Consider the following 25,350-nt stretch of genomic DNA (forward strand, 5'->3'; position numbering starts at 1 on the left):
CATCTTGGTCATATGAAAATATTTGTCTCTACTCTAGAGATCCAAACTAGGCAAACTCCGTTTGGCTTGATTCAGACTCAGCTTGGTAATTATGAGCTTTTTTGGCATGTGTTCAGAAAACAAATGCTCTCTTTCCTGAGTGTTATCTTCCAACTTGCATTGTTGCTGTATGCGTACTCATGATACTGTGTTCCCACTGGTGTATTGATAAAAATTGAAGTGCTGGAGCTCATGATGACAGCTGCAATAGCCATCTCCCAAGGAAAATCCTTATCCATGTTGCAAGGAGAGTCCAAATATGTAGGCAGCTGTATTGATCTATTATTACACCCACCCACCCACCATCACGCTCACTTTATTAGGATCTCATGACTGTAACTGTATTGATAGTTACCTTGGAATAAGTAGTGTTTACTTCTGACAGCATCACTGCAGCTTATAAAACTCCCTATTAAAAGATTATCAGCCCGCTGATATGCACATTTTAGCTTTTGATTAGAAACGCAAACAATATGCAAAGATATGCTAATGCTAGTGTGAAGAAGGAACCCTATCAAAGAAAAGGAAAACATAACCAGCCTCGTTGCACCTGGAAGGTAGCACACCTCCCAGGACAATCTGTTACCTCTGTATACTATTGCCTCTGCCCCCTCAGTAGAGAGTCACCTGCTGCCACCACACTTCTCTTCCTCTTCTGGGGAGTGGCAGGAATTGTTCTGTACACTGTACCTTCAACAGCCACCTCAGTGTATTCTGAGATCTGCAACTGCTGTCCTTGTTCCTCTTGCCCAGAATCGGTGTCCGAGGTGAGGGCATATAATCAATTTTGCAGCTCTCGCGACACAGTATTAGTTGGATTGTGAAATGTGTTGAATTGCTCTTTTTATATTACTGTATAGGTTTTGTATGTTTTTGCTAGATGACTTCGAGCTTTCTTTTGGAGGAAAATGTGGGGATGCAAATATTAACACTGAAATGGAACCATTGTTTTCTTTAAATGCAACTCTTGTTCCAGTAAAGCTGGGAAGGCCAAGGAAATAATGGGGCCACCAAAAACACTGCTTCTGGAAATCAGTACAAAATTGTGAATATACTTACATTTGCTTTAAAATAGTGCAGAGAATGACCAATTCTTTACTTTTATATAACAGGACAATTTGGTCAATGTTTAAGTTAATATAATATATCATATAGAAAAAGAATTTAAGATATAGTGGTACCTCAGGTTAAGAACCTAATTCGTTCCGGAGGTCTGTTCTTAACCTGAAACTGTTCTTAACCTGAAGCACCACATTAGCTAATGGGGCCTCCTGCTGCCACTGCGCCGCCAGAGCACGATTTCTGTTCTTATCCTAAAGCAAAGTTCTTAACCTGAGGTACTATTTCTGGGTTAGTGGAGTCTGTAACCTGAAGCGTCTGTAACCTGAGGTACCACTGTATATCACTGTAAGTACTCACCTGTACAAAGCCCATATAAGCCAACGCATGTTTACAAAGGACAATTACAAAGGACAATTCAATTCTACAATTTAGTGATTCCTCTTCTGTTATTGCAGCCTAACTGAGAATCCTCTGCATTCTAGCTATTTATTCTAAACAGTACTAATGCCAAGGACCTAATAAGTTTTGTCCATCTTTCATATGTAGAGAACTTTCTTCTTACACATAGTTCCTGGTGAAGACAGTACCTGGTAAAGGTAGATGTTGAGGAGGGCACATGCTGCTTTAATTGCTAAATAAATTTGATAGTTAATATGAATTAATGTTTTAAATGCATTAAGATGAATTTTTATATATCTGAAGTACTTGGATAAAGTAATGTAGACAGGGTTTGGCATCAAGTTTCATAATTATTCTAAATTAATTACTTGATGAAAGAACTCTATCGTGTGAGAGTAACATTGTATTTGATTTCTTTCCCTTTTTCTTTTGCTATATTATTTTTCTTTCCAAGGGTCAAATTCTTGGCTTGTTCCTGAAACAAAAGGAGCAATTGTACAAGGTGGATATGGCCATACCAGTGTCTATGATGAGACAACAAAGTCAGTTTATGTTCATGGTGGATACAAAGCTTTGCCTGGTAATAAATATGGATTGGTTGACGATCTTTACAGATACGAAGTAAACAGCAGGACGTGGTATGATTCTTTTTTTCAAGTTGAAAATGAATGTAACATTATTTGATTTTTCATGTTAGGAAATAGCAAAGGATAATTCCTGTAATAACCAAATTGAGAAAGGGACACCATGCCCCTCAGGGCTCTTACATGGCTTTTGTGCAAGGTGTTGATTCCTCTGCTCATAGGTTGCTCACCCAGTGCTTTTTCTTCTTCAGGAGGTACTCAAGGGTACGCAGTACCACTACCTCTTTATTGTTATTGTTTAAAATTGTGGCACTTATTGTAAGAATTTCCCTTACTGGCACCTATTTTCCTAGGAAAAAAAAGCCCTGTGCTCACCCCCTAGGAATTGAGAGCTTCTCAGTCTCCCAACGTAGAAAACAGCTTTTTCAGAGCATCAGAGGTTAATCCTCTGTTCACTCTTATCTCCAGAGTGAATTTGCTAGCCAAGATTTATGCCTGGCTATCATTAATAACCACATAATTATCTCTGTTGGCAGCCTGCCAACAAAAGAGGTTCAGTCTGCCATGTTCCTTCTCTGGAAATGGACTAAATGAAACCATTGTAATTTTTTTCTTAAATCCATATATACGTCCTTACATATATGTTCTCTCCTCCACCCGCACAATAGGACAATTCTGAAAGAGAGTGGTTTTGCAAGATATCTCCATTCAGCTGTCTTGATCAGTGGAGCTATGTTAATTTTTGGTGGAAACACCCATAATGATACTTCATTAAGTAATGGAGCAAAGTGCTTTTCTGCTGATTTCCTCGCCTATGACATAGGTAAGTATTGTGTGTAAGAGTTAGTGTTTGAAATTTAAGAATTCTAGGCTTAATGTGTAAAGCATTGTTAATATTATTTTACATTATCTCATTTTAAAAATGTGCTACGCTATGTTAAAATTAGTTTTAAGACATTTTTGCTACAATAGGACAGGCCACATTTTTATCACAACAGCATTGAGATAGATACAAATATGGAATGTTTGTGGAAGCAAAACCGATTTGTTGTTGCTTCAGGCTTATAACAACAGGAATTCAAGTCTCTCCTTTATTCAGTTATATAAATAGGATGCAACTGTTTACAACTGTTTAGTAATGTCTGCTATTTGAACTATTGCTATTGTGCTGTTAAAGTGGAAATAACACCATCCACAAAAACCTGTGGATAACACCAAAAATTCAATACATTATAAAGTCCACACCTTCTCCAAATTCTGTTATTTCCACTTTGGGTTCCAGTCCTGGCAGGTCTTTTCCTTAAATATATCCCTTCTTTATCACTTACCAGTTCCATAAATAAAGGTATTTCTGTCAGCATTGACCAGTGGGTGTGTCTTTCTTGCATGCTGCATCATTCTAATGTGTCTGAAGTTGATTAGGCAAAGAGTTTTCTGTGTAATTGGTTCTCCCAGAAATAGTTCCTGAAGTCTGAATGAAATACTCGTTAACTACTGTTATTCCCAGATGTAACTGACCTGCATGTTAGAATGCATGTCCCAGGTATGGTCTGACTTATAACTCATACTACCTTGCTGAAGCTAAGCAGGTCTAGTTCTGGTGACTGCCTAGAAACCACATGAATGCCACTTGAGGTTCTATGACAGAAGACATGTGGAATATAAATGTATGAAAATAAATAAATAAAAATTTAATATCATAATGATGTTGAAAATATACAGTTTAATTATATGAAAGCATTAGAGTTTTCTCAGTAATATAGTAATTCTCAGTAATATAGTACTTTACATGCTATGTAGTTTTTTCTTGGGCACAAAGAAAGATGTCATAATATGTGGTAATCTTAAAGACAAATAGCTAAAAGTAGATTTTTGAGGCCTCCCCCCCCATTGAGGTGGATTTCAGGAATATGGGAATGTAACCACATGGATGAGATTAGTAACAAATGGGAGGAAAGGGAGGTTTCTGAAACGATATAGGCTATAGAAAATACCAGCTGAGAAGTTGAAAGGAATAGGAACAATATAGCAAATGTGTGCTCCAATCTAAAGCGATCCATCTATATAAGCAAGCTTCTGTGTTTCTGTTAACAGCTGGATCAGGGGCAACAGGTGCAAATTGGATATGCACCTCAAAATTCATGCTGGAATGAGCATCTGAGTGTGAATGCCATCTTATCAGATATGCATTGCTTTCAGTGAGATATACATTGCTATCAATATTCTGGGAAAAAATATTGTGCCTAAACACATTAAGTGCTGCTAGACCTATATCAGATCACTAGTCTCCACAAGCAGTTCTGATTGTCCCCAGAATGCATGTTGTAAAGTGGAAAGGGTGGATAGAGTCAAAGGGTCAAAGAAGTGGATAGAGAGAAATTCCCCCCCTAATAATACTGGAAGTTGGGGTCTTCCAATAACGTGAATGCTGGAAGATTCACAGTAGACTAAATAATGTAATTCATCACACAGAGCACATAGTTAAAGTGTAGAATTTACTCCCACAAGATGTAGTGATGGCTACCAACTTGGATGGCTTTAAATTTATGATGCTAGTAGCCACAATATTTATATGCTACCTCCACTATTGGGAGAGCACTGTTAGCCTCAGGTTCTGTTTGCAAGCTTCCCATAGGCATCTGGACTAGACGGACCTATGGCCTAATCCTGCAGTGCTCTTTGTATGTTCTTACAAAGAGCACTGCAGGATCTGGAAAATCTCCACATTTGGCATTCTCACAATCCTATTGAATTTTCTTAGCAAAAGTTATTGTTTATATTGGGGAGTAGGAAAATGTGCCTACTGTTAGTGACCCAGTCTTTTCTAATAGTTCTTTGATATTTGAAATCAGCATATACCCAGATGTTTTTGAAAACACATAAAGTGGGTCCTGATATGAAGTTTCAGATTATATTATTAAACTTATTAGTACTTTTTTGCCACAGGCAACTCACAGTGACTTACAAAAATATATATAATAGGTTTATTACATTTGTCACAGCCTCGTTAGCAGGACTTTATTAGGCTGAGCTGAAGAAATATGACAGGAAGAAAGCCTTTCCTTAAATTGCTGTTTGCTTAAAAGTTTCCTGCTATGTACTTCAGTGTTAGTTTGTAGACTTGGTTTCTTTCTTTCTTTCTTTCTTTCTTTCTTTCTTTCTGATTTTGTTGATTTACAAAAGTGTGTGCAATGTCTCTCTCTCGTATTCCCCCCCCCCAGTAACATTTTTACAAATCCGTTTCATTTGTTGAGACATTAGGAAGAAAAGGGGGAAAGAGGTGGGGGGGGGAGATGGGTGTTTCTATTTTACTTACTATATGTAGAGTTTGGTGTCAGCGTTGCTTGTGCGGGTTCTTTGCTGTTCACTTGTGTTCCTTTGGTGGTGAGAGAGGCTGCGGTTGGCCTAGGGCTTGGTTTCTGAAGTGAAAAGAACACCAATGCAGACCAGTTCCCCTGAGCCAATTTTGCTTAAGCAGACATCTTTACTCATGACATCCTATTTTGTTTCTTTCAACTGCCTGCATTATAGATATTTCAAATATGTTTGAATTTGATTACAACTTTAATACAGAGAGTTCTGTATTAATTTATTATGGGAAGAAGTATTGAATTGTTTAAAGGCTGTGTTTCTTCTTTGTAACACTGAATTAAAATGTGTAGGCCCCGTGAGTCACTTCAATTGATTACCTCTAATGGTTATATTTTCTTGTCACATAATATAGAAATGGAAATCAACTATGTGTGTACTGGGACAGTCATGAATGTAATGCTAGACACTTTGCATAATTTATCTTAATTTTTTTTACATAAAAATTAACAATCTGCTTTATTTTGAAGACTGTAATGTTACATTATTTCTGCTCCTAGATAATTAAAGCACTTAACATATATTATATATAATTTTTACCAGTCTCATTTTCCATGCATTATTAATCTGATAGAATACAAATGGAACAGATATAATTTCTTTCTTATTTTAAAATTCATGTAAAGATTAATTAGATGCAAGTTTAATCTTCCACGCCATTCCCTTGGCCAGATTAAAAACATACTCCTATGTTTGTTAGTGAAAATTCTCACTTCTAAAAATAGCAATATGTGTACATCAGAGATAAGCAGTTTCACCCAAGTCCATTATGTGTTTGATTAAAAACAACCGTATTAATTCAGATGATACCCAAATTGCATTTTTAAAGCTGGTAATTGCCCTGTAGTCCCTTTCCTTTGCCCAGGGTCTCACAGGTTAGTATAGATTTTAAACATAGGAAGTTGTCTTTATAGTAAGCCCAGCCATTGGTCCACTTAGCTTAGCATTGTCTACACTGACTGGCAGCAGCTCTCTGGGAAAGAAGCCTTTCCCAGGCCTGCCTGGAGAAGCCAGAGGTTGTACCTGGGACAATCAACTGAGTCTTCTGGGGGTGGGAAGTCACTCTAGAATCCTAAATGGAGTCTAGACCAACCTAGTGTAGAATTCAGCACCAGTACATGAATATAAGACTCAACAGTGGTTGGAAACTATTGATCACATACTTCTCCGCTTAAATGTTAGTTTCTACTTCAAATTCATGACAATTGTAGTTTAAATACACTAATTTAATGTAGCTACTGCTTTATTCCTCAGAGATACTCACTGTTACAGAGGGGCTGCTTGGCACCATCCTGCCCCTGCCTGGTCTGGATGTTTTTTGACCACATCAGTATAATTTTTTGCCTGTTTGCCTGTTTGCTTTGTGTGCTTGAAGGTTAGAGTGAGGTGTTTGCTGATTGCTGAGGATTGTTATCTGATTACTAAGTGCAGCTAATATGTGTGTGGGCCAAAACCTTTACTGAACTATAAAGCAGACCTAGCTGTGTACAGTGAGGTCAATGCCAAAGAGGCAATGCCAAAGGGATTTTCTTCTTTGGAACCTCACTTCAGGGATTAACAGGAGCATCCCCACAGGGATTCAAGGCCAGGTCCTGTAGGACAAGCAGGGCTGTTATCCCTGGCCCAGCATGAGAGGCTACATAGCCAGAGGCAGCAGGTGTCTGATTCTGGTGCAGTTTCCTTGAGCAGGAGCCAGGCAGACAAGTTTAGTTAAGCTAATTACAGTCTTCTGCCTCGTACTGTAGGATGTGCTTGTTATTATTAGTCCTTAGCTTATCATCTTTGGCCCTAACACCTGTCCTGTACAAAGTGTTATTGTATGGTGGTGCTAAGATGTGTCTGGATCTGTATGTGTCAGAGAATTACAGTGATACCTCAGTTTCAGTGGTTGTGGGCAGGGAGAGCTATAGTTTGGGTGGAGGGCTGATTTCCATTTTGGGTGGAGGCCTAGATGTTTTGTCTTTGTTCCCCTTCTCAGCCCCTACACTCATTCAGCAGTTCATGGCATCCTTCCATTGAGTCAGGTGGTGCTATTACTTAATGCCAGGTTGGCCCAGATCAAGACTATGCTCATCCATGATTTGATTGTGGATGAAAGGGCTGACTTGGACTTGGATGGATGACCTGGGTGGCCCTGATCTAACTCAGCTGTGCCACCTGGGTACTTGGTATAGTGTGAGATCAGACTGAAAGGTTGAGGGGGTGGCTTCCCTGATTGAGCTGGTTGAAACAGTTTTCAGTGTGGTGTTGGATGACTCAAGGGTGATAATCCACACATAGACTTCTATTGGGCTAGCTTGAGACTTAATGGCTTCAGTGGCAACCATGAGGCTTCCTCAAAGAGTCTTCTCTCCAACATATCAGGCAGGGCATGCCCTTGATGTAGTCTTTCACCCAAATAATGAGAAAGATGGACTGAAGGTATAGCATGCATTGCTCTCCCTTGTTATGACTGGACCATTGTTTGGTGAAGTTTGGGTTGCGAAAGTTGAATGTTTCCTTGGGAGCAAGCTGCATGAAGACTAGACAAATGGTGCAAGTCTCACTACAAAATCTATCAATCATAGGTCAGTGCTCATAATCCTGCCTACCTGGCAGTGTGGGCAACAAAGAGGGCTTACTCCGCAGCCTGCATTGCATCCTTGCAATGACAGGGAAAGGACCCCTGGAACCTTTGAAGGACATGCTGTGACTGACTGGCCTCACATTTTGGTGACAAAGTTGCTCAACATCAGAGTGACCTTGACTCAGCCTGGGGCCCACACACCGAAGGAACTGTCCTTTTCCATGTGTTCACAGTGTATGACTTAAGGAAATATGTGACACAGAACATGGCCTTTACCACATTTGGTTGCATTTGTGAAATGACCTGCCCAATGAGGTTCAGAGCTATTCTGCTTCTATGACTTTCTCCTCTAGTAAGCCTTTGGCTGGTGAGTAAACAGTGTTGCTTCTATGGATGATTTTTTTTTTTTTTTGCAATGCTTATTTTCTGAAAGTTGCTTTGACATTTGGAGAGATATGGTAAGAATGTTTTAAAATAAACCCAAGCTGCAAACATGTTGCTTTATGACTCTAAATACTAGAAACTTACCATACATACTCGAGTATAGGCAGACTTTTTCAGCACATTTTTTATGCTGAAAAAGCCCCCCATGGCTTATACTTGAGTGAGGCGGGTGGAAGTGGCGGAGGGACGAGTGGCCCAAAAGGGAGCCCTTTCTTGCCGCTGGTCCCGCCACCACCGCCCGCCTCTCGCAAAGGCAGGCATCTACCGGGATATACCGTATTTTTTGCTCTATAGGATGCACTTCTCCCCCTCCCAAAATGATGGGGAAATGTGTGTGCGTCCTATGGAGCGAATGCAGGCTCCTTGGCTTCGCCGCGACGTGCCTGACCTGGAAGCCGGAGGAGGAACAGAAGGGTCTTCTTCTGTTCCTTCTCCAGCTTCGCTGAAGGGCGCTGCGCCTTCTCCCTCTCTGCGCAGCGCCTCTCTTGTGAAGGAGAGGCATTGTGCAGAGAGAGAGAAGGCGCAGCGCCCCTTGAGCGACGCGCCTGTCCTGCTTTCTGCCTTAGCCCTGCGCAGCCTCTTCGGGCAGGGGGAGCCTTCATCCCACTGCCCTGAAGAGGCTTGGCACAGTTTAGTGTGGTGTAGTGATTGAGAGCGGTAGTCTTGTAATCTGGGGAACCGGGTTCGCGTCTCCGCTCCTCCACATGCAGCTGCTGGGTGACCTTGGGCCAGTCACACTTCTTTGAAGTCTCTCAGCCCCACTCACCTCACAGAGTGTTTGTTGTGGGGGAGGAAGGGAAAGGAGAATGTTAGCCGCTTTGAGACTCCTTAAGGGGAGTGAAAGGCGGGATATCAAATCCAAACTCTTCTTCTTCTCCTCTTATCCCAGAAGCCAGAACAGCCACAGGGTATCCCAGAAGCCAGATCCCTCTTTCTGTTCTGGGATTCAGAATAATTTTTTCTTGTTTTCCTCCTCCTAAAACTAGGTGTGCCCTATGGTCCGGTGCGCCCTATGGAGCGAAAAATACGGTATTCTACCTGAAATATTGGAGAAATATTTTGGAGGGGGTCCAGGTTTCTGAGAAAAGCTTTTAGAATTTCATATTTTGCTTTATTAAGTACCGTATATACTCGAGTATAAGCTGACCCAAATATAAGCTGAGGCTCCTAATTTTAGCACAAAAAACTGGGAAAACTTATTGACTCGAGTATAAGCCTGTTCACCACAGTAGAGGAAGAACAAGCAGCCCGAAAGGGCTGCTTTTGGGCTGCTCGTTCTTCCGCAACTGCCACTGACAGTGGCAAAGGAGGAGGCAGGAGCAGCCGGAAAGGGCTCCTTTTGGGCCGCTCATTCCTCTGCCGCAGCCTCTGCTGCTCGCAAGAGCAGGCATAGGAGCCACAGTTGGGAGAGGCACAGCGCAGCGCAGTGCCTCTCCCAACCGCAGCTACCGTGCCTGCCCTTCTAAATTCTAAAAGCTTTTCTCAGAAACCTGGAGCCCCTCCAAAATATTTCTCTATTACACTCTCATGATGGAACTCAGGGTGGCATACATAAGGGTTTCCAGGTAGACTATATCCCGGTAGATGCCAAAGAATTTGATGCTAGTTCATAAGAGCATGATAAAGTGGCAAGGTGTTGGGGTTTTTGTGTATGTATAAACCATGGGTTTATAAACTTACATTAGGTTTACTGAAATGAATCTAATATAGTTTTTCCTATATGGAAGGAAGTTTCTGTACTGAAACTGGTGTTTTGTGAATTACTTTATTTTTGTTTGTGTTTAACTGTTTCCTTTCTTGGTATTAAAATAGATTTTTCACAGCTGAAATAGAGGTGCTCCATATCTTTTTAAAGCAACAATTAATATCAATATTGCCACAAACCCTTACTCATGTTGATAAGAAAAAATGGAATGGGGGACGACCTACCTTTGTACAAAAAGATTGTAATTGAGTGAATTGTTGACCTGTTTTCTCCCAAAATGTAAAGTAGCAGTTGCAATTAATTACATTTTATGTATTTGTGAGTACTTAGAAGTCATAAATTTAGCTCTGGTTCAATCTGCAGCAGCAAATTGGCTTTAGTGCTCCAGCATTAGAAAAGCAACATCATACCCATATAGGACACTAATTGCTTCATTTAGTTGAGAAAACCAAGCTTCTTTGTTTTTTAAGGGTGTTTGGGGGAGAATCTTTTGTTATATGTAGGCTGTAGTGTAGACTGTTATACCTGTAGTTAAAATTTATTGTATGCTATTTCAAACAGGCCTGGCTTTGTGTTTTGCTGAGAAAGGGCCCTTTTTTATGACACGAATAAAGACAGGGATTTATTTGACATGAAGTAAACTGGAAAAGAAGTTTCCTATACTTGTGCCAAACTTCAACGATATTTTATTTGTTGTCTTGCCATCCAGAGTCCTGAAGCACTAAGCCAAACAAACAGATATTTTAAGTCCACAATGACTGATGTTACCTGGTAGTCCCCGGCACAGACAAGCTGGAAGTAATTTTTTATTTTCAGTGAAACTCAATTATCTGAATGTAATGTGTGCACCTCCTATAATTCCATTCTAGTGCAATGCTTTATAAAATACCATTTATAATTAGTTGAATTTCTGAGGTCCCTGAGGTCACTTTGATCAAAGAAGGTGTACACATACTAATAAATTTACCTTGGAAATATATGTATTTGGAATATATGTCTAAAGCGAACAGACTTGTATACATTTTACACTGTCTAAACGTTCACATGGTTTGCCTTAGGCAAGGACTGGTTGAAACCGGTTGCACAGAAGACAAATAATATTGTAGCCTGTGTTAAGTGTATATCTGCTTTGAAATGAATGCACTTGATGTGAATGAATATGTGCTTCATAGAAAAGCTATACTCGGGATTTTTAAAGCTAAGCAAAACTATTTTTCTAGCATAGAGCTCTGTTCAATGTTCAGCAGTTATTGAGAAGGCTAGGGAAGATAAGAAGAAAGGCTATTTATATCATGTTTCTTTTTCTTTCTATACTCTATTGAAAAGACCTGCCAGTTTGACAAATAACACGAGCAAGCAAGGAATTATTATATCTGGAGGCTGCAAGGTTTCCTTATCTTAAACTTGGCTTTTAATAATTATATTTGTGTGGTTTTTTTGGTCAATGCTAAATCCCACCTTTTTACCCCCTAAGAAAAAGAATGCAAGGAAAGCCCTTGAGCTGGCCCACCGCCTGATCAAATGAAAATGTATTGTGTGTGTGGCTTTTATTTGCAGGCTTCTCCCCCTCCCCGGTCACTATACACATAGATCTTCTTATGTGCTCCAGTAAGCTGTCTGAAACATCCACTGAAATATAGGAACTGGAAGACACTTGAATTTATAGCATAATTGAAGGATCTTGCTGGGAAGCTGTTGTGATAAAATATGTCTGCCTTGTATAGTTCTCATGAAAAAATGTTCCTGAAATAGAATTCATAATTGTTCATCACTTTTATTTTCCTATAAATAATATAACTATCTAAGGCTCATGCAATCTAAATAGTATAAGTGCATCTAGGGGTTTCATGCATTGGAATATGGGAAATACACAACCCGTTCTTAATACCACCCAAGCCTTGTCCTGCACCCATTCATTGTGGCGCTATTATTGGTGGTGACATTCTTTTAATGCTCAGACATTCCTGATGCTACTTATTACTGCCTGTCCCACTAATAGGAAGATAGTGACATTATGAACCACAGTAATCTTGGCAGGTTCATGGTCTACTGAGGAGTCTAGGTGAAGGTTTTTAATTGACACATTCTAGTTTTTTATTTGCACAGGTGTTGAGCCATAAGGCAGACCGATAACTTGCTTTCTGCGAGCAAGAAAGGGTCTGAAAGGGTGTGTGTTGATGTTGAAGGATAGCATAGCTTCTGGTCAGAGGCCATAACTGCCTGATTTAATATGGAATCATTGAATGAATGAATGAATGAATGGACTAGCAAGGGCATGAGACCACAAAAGTGAGAATCTTGGACAAAAATGGAGATAATGTAGATTGGTTGCAGAGTTATGTTGTAGTGTAAATATTGATCTGGTTTGCTTAGGATAAGTGTTCTCAGGAAGTGAGAATTGAACCAATGCATCTGAGATAGCACAACAGCAACCAGGCTTTGGTTTAGGATGGGGATGGGGAACTTGTGGTCCTTCATATGTTGTTGGTACTCCAGCTCCTCTCAGCCCCAGACAACCTGACCAATGATTATGTATGATGGTCCTCCAGTTTTGGTTTAGGACCTCTGGTAGTATACTTCTGAGATTTTAATGCTATTTCATGTTAAGGATTTAAAAAACAAAACCACATTTAATGAGGATTTTATCACATTGCAAAATACGCTGCTGTTATAGTGGTGTGTAAACTAAAAAAACCCCTTCAAAATGAAAGCCTCCTTCATCTTAGCAGCACATCAGTATGGTTATTTGATTATCAGTATTTAATAAGGCATCACTTTGTGTCTATTTGAAAAATCAATGGCATCTTCAAACATGCCACTATACTCAGATCCCTTAGAGCAAGTCCAATCCTTTTACAACAAGGAATATGACACACAACATTGGATGATTGAACAGTGCTATTCCTTCACACTTCCAGTTTGGTTTTATTTATGAATTTATTTAGAACAGGAATGAGCACCTTCTTCAGCTGGATCCTCCCCAACCAAGTAGCTGGGGTCTGGACAGCCCTGGCCATTATGTCACTGCTGAATCCCCACATCTTGGCTGGGTATCCTTTCAGTACTAAAAGTGAAAAAATGTTGGAGGCCTTTCTGGTTACACAGAAGCTTCTATGGGAAGCTTCCTTTAACCTATCATACATGTATGTGCCTTATGTCCTTATTTTGGGGAGGGTGCATATGAAGTACTTGGGACAAGTGAAAGTAAATGCTAGTGGTTGTTGAATTCAAAATGTCAGTTATTTCTAATACTGAGCTATATCTTCTTGAACCTTAGTAAGAGGAAATCATGTTATCTTACCTTGTCTTACTAGCTTGTGATGAATGGAAAATTCTTCCAAAACCTAATCTTCATCGTGATGTGAACAGATTTGGTCACTCTGCAGTTGTCAGCAATGGGTAAATATACATTTCTAAAAATGAGTCAAAAGAAAATAAACATATTCTAACACATTATCTTAAATATACATTTTTAATGAACAACTGATGTTCTTTGTTATCTTATTAATGATGAGCTTATGAAAGCCAGAGTTGTGTACTCTACTTGAACTGGGAAGACCTGAAATAAAATCCTCATTTAGCTATGAAGTTTGCTGGGTATTTTCAGCCATTTACTTTTATTTTGGCCTAATATGGCCTCGCAACACCACTGTGAAGACAAAAGGGTCATGGGGACCTCTGTTTCATTGAACTGACTCCCTTGGTTTGAGGGGGGGGGGCTGCCAATTTTGTTCACCTGATTGAGAAGATAGAGAAAAGAGAGCTGAAATTGTTTGGATAGGATCTACAAATCTTATGCTATGTTATTTATTTCATTTAAATAGTTACGGGCAGTCTTTCTATGTAAAGCTCTCTCACTGTGATTTACATGATACAAATTTCCAAAATATAACAGTAATACAAAATATAAATAAAAAATAATTTCAAAAATAACTTTATGCTACATCAAGTTTAAAAGTATAATGATTAAATTTGGAGTTTGATATTTCTTGGTATACCTTGGAACAAAAGTATGTTCAGTTATAATTAGCTTCCTGACCTTGTTATTACACTGGGGTGGGATTAAAGCAGTGATAATGTACCGGTATATAGTTAGCATACACAAGAATATTGGAAGCTGTTTGAAATCGATACCATTGATATACTATATTCATCAGTGCTTGAGGGGCAGGAGAGGTGAGAGGAAGTGGAAGAGTTTCATTTCAAAGTATGCCAGAGTACAATTTGTTCTATGCATCATTTAGCACCTTTATAAGAACTGTATAATCTATTGGATAACAAGCATGGATTGGTATCCATGCAATAAAATAATTGTAGTTGTTTATCACTACCATGATCCTGCTGGCCAATTTTTAGACAGCTCTACCCTACAGTTCCACATGATACAGATCTTACTGTTCAAGAGTGCTATCAAAGCTCTGGAAGAGTTTATTGGGTGCTACAGGGGACTCTTGGGGGAGGAGGGAAAGAAAAAGATTGGTGTGCAGCTACCACTCCCACAAGTGGATACAGCCTGCTATAAATGATGTCAAAACTCCTAATAAATGTGAACATACTTTCAAAAGAGTTTTCAGATATAGATATTCTTGTAACTTGGTGCACGGCAGAGGCAGACAGGCACTCAAACAGACAGCTTCAACTTTCTTCAAGACTCAGAGAGCTGCTTTTGAAAGTGCCTGCCTCACCTGGATCAAATGATTTTTTTGAAATTTTTGTGTAAGCGTATTCCATATAGCATTCTGGGATTACATTCATTGAAAAAGTGTGAGATTGTTTTAGGTTCACCAGAGAATGTGAGCTACAGAGTGTCAGGCTAGGCTTCTCTGCCCCCTCCATCACCCTATATATTTTATTTTATTTCTTTTTGATGCTAACCAAAACAGTGGGATCTTCCAAAAGGAGGTTAGCTACACACTTCTTAGGACTAGTAAGTGTGAATACTATCTCACATAAAATGGAGATGGCAAATGAGGCAAGAGTCGTGGCCTTGGATGATTCATGTCCTAAAACCACAGTATTACTTTCTATTACTTTATAGGTCCATGTATATATTTGGTGGTTTTTCAAGCGTTCTGTTAAATGACATTCTTGTGTACAAACCTCCCAACTGTGAAGCATTCAGAGATGAAGAGCTTTGTAAAACTGCTGGGCCAGGGTTAAGATGCTTATGGAACAAAAACCGCTGTGTGTCGTGGGAATCTGGCCATGCTAACAACATTCTTAGGGCAAAGTGTCCCAGAAAAACAGGTAAGTGAATTGTCCCTTGGTAATTATTATTTTAATCATAGCAATGATAGCAGTGCTATGATATCATAGCACTTTCTACAAGTTTAACAAAATGCAAGTATAGATGGATTGGGACGGCATGTGCTGGTGCTGCTCTGTAAATATATTCCGATTGTGAATTTGGAAACAGCTTGATAGTGTTATTTAAATATTCTTAGTATATTATTAGCCTATGTGTTGCTTTATGTTTATCAGATTGTTCTGTTTTGCAACACAGGGGATTTTTGTTGTTGCATAACTCTGTAAATATATTCATCAGGAGGTGTCAAAGTTCCTACATGTGTACATGTGTACCAACTGTATAGGTAAGATCCATGATTGCGCAGGCAGAATCTGTACATGTAGCATTGGTATGCATGGCCTCTCTTGCATTTCTGATGAATGCACGTATGGGACAGGGCCAGCAGCCATAATCCCACTTCCCCCTTTCTATGCAGGTTCTGTATAAATTTGAAAGGTATTCCTAGAAATGTTTATTAGCATCTATAAAGGTGTTTAGTCCCAGATAAAAAAAGAATCAATGTAGATATATTATTTTAATAATATATTTATTTATACCCTGCCTTTTTCTCTGACAGGGATTCAGGGCATCTTACAGATAAAAATAAGCACAGCTAAATATATAATTCCTTTCGGAAACTGAATATGATTTACCTCTGCTGAGTGCCATATAAAGATATCCATCCATCCATCCATCCATCCATCCATCCTTTTATTTGTATGCCACCTTTATATTGTTAAAACCATGCTCAATGAGACTTACAACATGAAAGAAATTGCATAATTACAAATATAAAAAGTGTTAAGTTGTGGGTGAGCATATCAGACGACACAGCGATTCTTCAAACAGCTCTTGTTTATTCACAGGCCAGAACAGAACTGAACTGAAGGGTTCAGCCAGCCTGCTTATATAGAGCTCCACTACAACACAACTGTAACCATTTTCTGTAACTATCCAATCACTGAACGTCACTTTCAATCCCCTATTTGCATATGTGGACCTGAGTGAAAACTATCTACACTATCCCCCTGCTGGCCCAGGGTGAGAACTTTAGTACATAACAAAAAGAAATAGTCAAACAATAAATAAAACACATCAAAAAATACACAACCAAATTGAATAATGTCCATATTAAATTAGTACAATGGTACCTCAGTTTAAGAACAGCCCTGTTTACGAACTATTTGGTTTACAAACTCCATAAAACCGGAAGTAGTGTCCCGGTTTGTGACCTTTACCTCACTCTAAGAATGAAAGTTTAACAATGGAAGGGCACTGACGGTGGGAGGCCTCATTAGGGTTTAAAAACGGACTTCTGGAACGGATTAAGTTCGTAATCCGAGGTATTACTGTACTTGAAGTTTGTAGATTATCATCAATTTCCTTCAGTATTATTTTAGTAGTTCTTTAGGAAATATACCAGTATTGAAAGAAAAAATAACAACCTCACAGTCTTTTATCCATAAATATGCAAGCGAAGGCCTGTGCGCAGGACTTTCTGGCCCATTCTGCCACTGTATAGCTCCTGTAGCCTTGCCCCACCAACTGTTCTTGAGGGAGCTGCTCTAGGAGAGAGGGGGTAGTGGAGATGCAGCAGGAAGGACTAATTAGTAAAAGTTGGGGAGAGGGGGGTTTAGAATCAATAAGGATTAATTCTACTGTAGCACATTAATATTATAAAGATACAGTTCATTTCTTTTAAAAAACAGTTAGAAAAGGTAAAAAAATATATATATTGCAAGGGAAACAGCTCAAAGCATGTAAAACCGGAAAATATTTGAGAAGTGGTATGAATTGGGGATGATATATTGTAAGGGCTTTTTCCGGGCACAAGAAGATACTTCTTGAATAAGGACAAAACAGTTCTTTAGTTATTGAGAACCTCATAAATAAAAGGTAAAGAGATGAGACGTGAATACTGGACTGAAAGGTGAGGTAAAATGAAAGGTCTTTGAAAAGTGTAAGTGTAAGGATGAGATGCTTCAAAAGCATAAAGAAAGGCCATCATGGGCTTTGTGATAAGGAGAAGAGTTAGAAATGAATGTGTCAAGGATCAGAATGTAATAAAGGATTTCAAATATAGGAGAGAGTGTGATGACATGATTGAAGCAGGAGGCTGCAGTTGAATTTTGACGTAAATTTGGTTCAGGCAGGTGGCTTTTTTCCTGAAGTAACCTCTTGATAGTATTTCATGGTCTGCTTCTCATGGTTTTCCTTGGTGAAATGATTAAAATGATTGCTCCTCTTTGAGCTTGTACAACGCTTGTGATAAATTAAACTTTTCTATGAATACTTTAAGACAGATTTCATTTTATTTTGAGTCAAGCAGGCCTCTTTTTGAACACTGATTTAAATCTTACACGTTGATCTCTCAATAGGTCCTTTTCTAACAGAATCTCTTTTTATTAGCCTTTTGTTTGGTTAAGCCCATTCCTGTAGTGTAGCTGAAAACCAGTGATCCACAAGTTTACTTAATAGCATTTCACCTGCCAAGGTACTGGTAGAAAACGACCTTCTGAGAGCACACTAAACTGCAGTTCAGCATTCAAGTTGCATTCCCAGTATTCACAACATTCCCAGACCACACCCACCTTACATTTGGAGTCAATTAACTTGTAGCTACTCCATTTCTTCCAAGACTTCTGTGTTTATCTAGGACTTTATTTCCTGAAGAAAACCCACCCTCCAAATATATTGTTTGTCAGCAAACTTTTATCTCTTTACCTCTCCCTTTCTCCCTATTTTAGCATTATACATCATCATCATCATCATCATCATCATCAGTAGTAGTAGTAGTAAATTTTTTTTTATGTTGTGAACCACCCTGAGACCTGTGAGTATAGGGCAGTATACAAATTTAATAAATCATAATAGATAAATAAAATGTATGTCAATGGCAGCTATAACTGAAGCCCAGCATAGGTGTTACAAATTAAATGGCTATAGTCTGCATGCCAGTTATATGCTTCATGATGTCCACCTGAAACGTGATATATATTGTAAATAAATAAACATTTAGCTTTTTTCTGGGGAGATCTGGGTTCAAATCCCCTTTTGGCCATGAAGCACAGTTGGTGTCCTTGGCCCAGCTGTGATTTCACAGCTTAACATTTTCATAGAGTTGCTGTGAGGGTAAAATGAGGCAAAGGGGCACAAAGTTCACAACTCTGAGCTTTTTTCCATATTTGGATATATGTCTTTGGCTCACCATAGGGTTACAAAATAAGTAGAAGATGTGGCCGACCACTATCTCAGGGGCTAGCTCGGTTCTGGTGATACACAAGTCAGCCACAGAAAGCATCCATTTTGGTTAGTTTCTCAGTCCAGGTAAATGCTTGTTTTGAATTGTGCAATAAAGTAAAATTAAATAGCCATCATCATTTTGCTAAATAAATGAAGAAGACAGCACAAAAAATAGTTTCTAGCACATTTGTATACAGTATTTGGGCACATCTCATGCTTTGGATTTTGTTTCAAGAAGGATTTTTTTTTTTATTGGCAGAAATCCTTCAAGAAAAGAGTTGCAGACAGATAATGGGGTATAAATAACATATAGTTAACATGTTCAGTTTCATGTTAAGAAACTTTATTCTCAGACTGAAGGTCATACTTACAATGAATAAATGCTGGATATTGTTTCCAGCAGCTGTTAAAAATGTGTGAATTAAAAAGTGCAACATCCTTTGTCTCTCATCTTGATGCTTCACCATGTCTTTTGTTTGTATTATAGCTGCGGCAGATGACAGATGTTACAGATATGCAGACTGTGCCAGCTGTACTGCCAATACAAATGGCTGTCAATGGTGTGATGACAAGAAGTGCATTTCTGCAAACAGTAACTGCAGTGTGGTGAGTATTTATATGTGGCAGTTTCATTAATGACACTGCTTTGTAACCATTTATTTGCTCTTTTGGTGCCTTCAAAATGTAAATGTCACATTATAATCAGATGCTTGAAATACATACGAAATAAACTTCATCATAAATTAATTGCGAAGACGTATAATATAATTGGAAAGAGAAATAATGAAAGTAAAAGAACTACCTGCTTTACAAATTGGGTGGCCAATCAAGCACATAGTTTAAGCCTTAGCTGACAATCCACATCATCTAGAGTTCTCTGAAATATTCTTACATGGCCATTTGGGAATTGCGGGGTTATCATCTAGGAAAAAGTACACCTGAGCTACCTCTTATTCATCATCATCTTCATCTTAAAAGCCTTGTCTAAACTACTGGATTTCCAGACATAGCAAAGTTTATGAATATTAAGTAGTTGTTCAATCTTTCTCAAAAGAAGAATATAATAAAAATCCTTAACTATTGTAGCTAATCTTAAAACTTTGTTCACTATGGATATATCCAAAAAGTTAAACAAGTATGGCCTAAAGTGCAAGTGCACTTCCAGCATGACTGTTCTTGGATGCCTCCTTAATGAAAGATAAGAGGGTTGTGATGCAAGACAGGGCGTTCTTGGTGGTGGTCTCCCATTTATTGAACTGGTGGTTATATTTATACATCAATTGAAAATATTTTTGTTTTTCCAGGCTTTTGGTTCATAATTGGTTTTCTGTTGGTGTGTGTGTGTGGTCCTTTTAGGTTTTACACTGATGTTCTATGTACTTTTATGTAATGTAATGATTTTGTGGCTTTTTAAAATTTTAGACGGTAGTTTAATGATTTCTTATATGAAGCTCTGGATTGGAGTGCTCTGGATTGGAGGAAGTCCAGGGTATAAAGAGATCAGAATAAATAAATAACATTTACAGGATGAGTTTAAGATAGAGCCACTGAAGATATACATATTATATTAAGTTTATGTATCTTGAACTAAAATATTGTTCTTAAATAAGAACTAATATCAGTTTTTAAAGTGTGCCAATCTTCACTGTCCTTGCAGTTAAAATAGCTCTCTGGGATAGTTCAGTGTTGCCCACCCTGAGCTGGGATTAAAACAGATACATGGCCTCCAGTTTAATGCTATACTTGCTTACTCAGCTGTAATTCCCATTGAGTTCAATGGGAGCTTAACTCCCAGTAAATGTTTTTAGGATTTAAGCACAGATCACCTAGTGAATTTAGGGACATTGTCCTGTGTTTTTGTTTTTGGTCTGCTACCTTGAATGCACGTGGCAATATATGGTAAATGAGAATATTAATTTAATCATTTAATTTGTGAGATACAGCAATAGTGACACATTTAGGGATTTGCAATTCTCCACGTTTATAAACTGATACACACACACACACACACACACATATATATATATCTCCACACAGTTAACTTTAACACAACAATGTGAATACATTAATGTTTCCTCTTATTACTATTAAGTTGTGTTTTTAAAAAATGTTTTCCTGGCTTCACGTGTTTTCTATAGCATATAAAACTGTTAGTAAGAAAATGAAGGGGGAAACATCTACCACTACTTTACTTTTTTGCATTTTAAAAAAAGATTCCACCTTTGCACCTGCCCCTAACCACCCTGATACATGTTCCCTTGAGAAGAAACATGAAGATTATTATCAAAAGTGATTGACTTTACTTATGTGTTATCGGTGGCATACAGTAGTGCTTTTGACAGCAGAGTAAAATTACTTGCGATAAGGCAAACCCTCTGAAGCACATCAAATGCTGTGGGTATTTTTCATGAGTTGATAAAAACATTTATAGCAATGATAAATATTTCTCTTTTAAAAGCAAACAAATATTAGAAAAAACAGCATGTAATGATTTTTGAAAAGAAAGTTCCAAATCTCTGGTTATGTGATATTTCATACATGGTGCTTAGAAATGCAAAGGTAAAAAAATCTAGATAGGAAATGAAAAAAAGAGAAGGACTAAAGCAAGAATATTACATTACAAGTATATATCATTTAAGGCCTGTTAGGCAAGGACAGCTGGATAATGAACAGAAATTATACTTTAGACTTTCCCCACATCATATATTATCTTTATTGAGAAAGCAATGAAGCTGAAATTCCAAACAGGTCGGGAATGCTAAACCGCAGAAAACATAGTTGAAATGTAAAGTGTGTTAAAGCTCATCTTGCTTAATCATTTGCTGTTGCCTGCAGCCCACTGTTTTACCTTCAAAAAACAGACTTGGTCCATTTTATACCCTACACATGGCAGTAGGTACACAGTGCCAGTGTAGCTCTCTGTGTGCACACGATGGGGGGTATATGTGTTCCCAATCTGGGTGTGTGACAGGGGATTCCTTTCCGCTTGTAGCTATGTTCAATATACAGAAATGTGGTATAAAACAAGATTACCTCCCAAGCTTGTGAATAATGTGAATGATTTCTTGGCTATTGTAACGTCAGATAATTTGCTAGGTTTTTTGGGGGGTAACGTTAAACCATATCTTTATATCCAAAAAGGGAAATTCTGGTTGCTTCTGGGATATACAAAGCTCATATATCTTCAGTATAATTCTTGACATTGTGATTGAAATTGTTGCTATTTAGCAAATAGTTTCTAGCAGGCCAGAGCAATCTAAACTATTTGGATTTATTAAGGCATAAAAAGGCAATATTATATTAATATACTAGGCACATATTGCTAAATCTATACTAAATTTTAAGATACAGACATTTAATACGTCTCCTGCAACTTACTCCTACACCCAGTTTTTAACTGCAAATTTTGAGTGCAATGTTTCAGGAACTTTAGCTGAGTAGGCTTATTATACATGTTCACTCTATGGAAAACCCTTTCTAGGCAAAGACTGTAACATTGTAACTTGGTATGAATGAGAGGCCAAATACAAATCAATTCATATAAATTGGGCAAACTAATGGCGTGGTTTGATTTTCCCTGCATTGAACAATGACACTTCCTTTTGTGTTCACATGAACATAGGCAAGCTTATAGGGACGACTCAGAAATATTTACCTGAGTGCCACATAATTTCTTAATGAAGAAAGGACCTTTAGTTGAGATGCTATTCCTTTCTTCACCTGTAATATGAGAAGTCTGGCTCCATGAGTGAAATTCAGCGTTGTGTTCTTCGAATGATTCTGTCTGTGCAAGCATTTCAGCTTGCCAGATGTAATGATTCCCCCTATCCTCACCCGCATTCTGTTCAAGTTATCCCAGCCCCCAAGCCAATTTTTTTTTGGGGGGGGCATGTGGGGTAGGAGAGAAGGGGGGAAAGTGCTATTGCATTAGTAGAAGTCATTGTGCAGGGCTTCCACTGATGTGACTAGTTAGGTGAATCCCATTCCATGATTCCCAGCACACCCTTCTACCTTAACACAAAAGTACATACTTTGGGTGTTGTACTCTAAGCTTGCTTAATTCCTCTCAGAACTAAACTTTATTCACATACTTGTTTAGATAATCATTTCTTAGCTTTGAAAGCTGAGACACAAATAAGCTTTGTGTCCATCCAAACAACCCCTTCTCTCAGCCCACTGTGATTAAACCCACAAGTCTTCAATTAAACATATATTCCTGTTTCTATTTCATTCAGATTGGGAAACTATGATTACCTGGGTTAGAACAAGCCAGTACCTTAAACAGTGGTTTTGAAGTTGGTCTAAGGTTCTTCCAAACTTTTTGGCTAAAGGGTAGGTTATAAATGCCTTTAAATAAATATAAATATAAATATAAACATAAACATTAATAATTATGTCACTCTGAAAAGGAAGGAAGCAACGGGCTGTTTGTGTCTTATGATCAGGCAAACAAAAAGTCTATAGCTGTATAAAAGATAACTCTTGTTTTGAGATCTAGAAAATCAGGACTCAAGGATGGAATGGAAAAACAAATATGAGGGGAAAGTCTTTCTAGACCTTCTGTAGGTAAATGTTGCTGTTTAGATATCTTAGAATCATTGTGCAACTTTTAATAAGAAAACACAAGCATTCACAAAAACTTAGGCAGAAAATGAACTGTCATTTGTAGTGTTGATAAGGAACAAGGGAGTATTTAAAATAGCCAGAAACTGGCATAAACAAACAAAACCTTGAACTATTTCAATAAGTTGGGCAACTGTAGATGCTTCTTCAGATCTTAAGGGGATAAACTAATGAACATACTGAGCTGCTAGCAATTATTTTTGATAAGTCATGTAAAACATTGAAGGCATCAGAAGATTTTTTTGTGGGAGGAGGTGGAACAAACAGTTTCAGTTTTATCAGGATGAAAATATAAGAGCAACTACTGTCATGTGAGTCTATCTGGGTTTTGAAGTGACATTGGGTCCAGGCAGCAGCTTTCTTTACGACTGATTTGAACTGTGGTGCTAACCCCCAATTATTCAGGTGTGGAGAGAAAGTCCTGGGAATAGATGCCAAAAAGTATAGTGCAGAACTTTCCAAACTGTGTGTCGCGACACGTTAGTGTGTCAGCTGCAGTTTGTAGGTTTGTTGCACAAATGTTCCCCGCACACCTCTCAGGGCTGGAAAGGGGTTAGTTTAACCTCTGGTTTGCTAGAAAAATTGAATTACTGTGTTGCAAAATGATGCATGTCTAAAAAGTGTGTTACCAACATGAAAAGTTTGGAAAGCTCTGGTGTAGTGGGTCTGTATCATAGATGCTTATGTAGATTCTGCTTTGTGCACATGCAAATTTACCATTCATAAAACAACATCCCACTCAGGAAGATAGTGGGGCTTCCTGGAATATATTCTCCCATATGACAGTTGGAAATTAGTCTGTTTATTCATACCCTTCTATTTATGTATTTTTACACTTACACCTATAATAAAACTGGTGCAACAGATGTTAGCTCTGACTAAGACCTTAGTGTTAACAAGAACCACCTATTGGATTTGCATTTACACTAGGTTACTGAGATTTGTCCAGAAAGGAATGTGTAAATTGGATTTAAAGGAAATAAAGCTTGGAAGCAGGTGACTACGGAGAATACAGACAGTAGTTATTAGTAGTTCTTTTTAAAGTCAAACATTGTTAAATAGCCTTTGGTTATCTATAGTCAGAAAACCATACTGTGAAACCAGTAAGAATACTCCCCCCCCCCCCAGCTTTTCTTTTTTACCCTCAATGCTACTTACTACCATATGGGTTCATTTTCGAAAGCAGCCTGAACTTTTCAGGATTTTGACATTGCGATAATGACATGTTAACAAGGAATATTAGGTGAGGACAGTGTTAAGTGAGCAGATGGTGCTTACTTGCAATTTAAAATTCATTGTAATGTACCTCACAGGCAGCATTGTCAATAATGTATAATGGCTGAGCCAAACTAAATGCAAATAGGTATAAAAAGGTCTTCTGAAATTCATCTGTGCATTTTTTACAGGCTTACCTTCTGTCGCTTTGCATATTTTACTCTAGCTAATCGGTTATGCACATAGCTCTGTAGAGTTCTTATAACAGAACATGGTTGTGTTTCTGTGTTTATATCTAAACACCTTGTAATACCTTTCTTCAATACCTTCAAAATAATTTGTGTTTCATAGTGTATTCCACATGGTTCAATATGATCTTGTCTACAACTGGTATTTTTAAAAATGAATGTAGTATTTAAAAAGGACAGTGTTCCTAATTCTCAATATTAGTACCAACACTGTACTACTGCTATACAGGCAATTGCTTTGTCCATTAAATAATTTTATTTAATAATCTATGTGCTTTTAATTGGCCAAAGAAAAAGATGGCACAGGTCACTTAATTCAAAATACTGCAACGACAAGATTTCCTACACTTCCTTCCTCCCTCCACAAACACTTATCTGTTCTCCCCCACAGAAGGAAACATCACTGTTTCCGTTGTACATATGTTACGGCAGCTGGGTTTTTTCCTTCAAAAACCCCTATCATGTTCCCCCCTTAATCTGTTTTTCTCTGTACACAGCATGCTTCATTCCTTTCAGCTTTTCCCCAGATGTCATGCATTCTAAACTCTCCTCATTTTTTGTTGCTT

General features: G+C 38.2%; 1 protein-coding gene across 2 annotated transcripts in view; it reads left to right on the top strand.

The window, feature by feature from the left end:
• The window catches only part of ATRNL1 (attractin like 1), a 475,922-nt gene that overhangs the window by 84,557 nt on the left and 366,015 nt on the right, over window positions 1–25,350 (top strand). For both annotated transcript variants that reach the window (XM_083441068.1, XM_083441069.1), the window contains exons 9-13: window positions 1,955–2,138; window positions 2,753–2,907; window positions 13,483–13,567; window positions 15,207–15,415; window positions 19,186–19,304. In XM_083441068.1, the coding sequence (XP_083297194.1) occupies window positions 1,955–2,138; window positions 2,753–2,907; window positions 13,483–13,567; window positions 15,207–15,415; window positions 19,186–19,304 (752 nt within the window). The remainder of the gene's footprint in view (window positions 1–1,954; window positions 2,139–2,752; window positions 2,908–13,482; window positions 13,568–15,206; window positions 15,416–19,185; window positions 19,305–25,350) is intronic.

This window comes from Podarcis tiliguerta, assembly GCF_965153285.1.
Source record: "Podarcis tiliguerta genome assembly, chromosome: 5".
Taxonomy (NCBI): domain Eukaryota; kingdom Metazoa; phylum Chordata; class Lepidosauria; order Squamata; family Lacertidae; genus Podarcis; species Podarcis tiliguerta.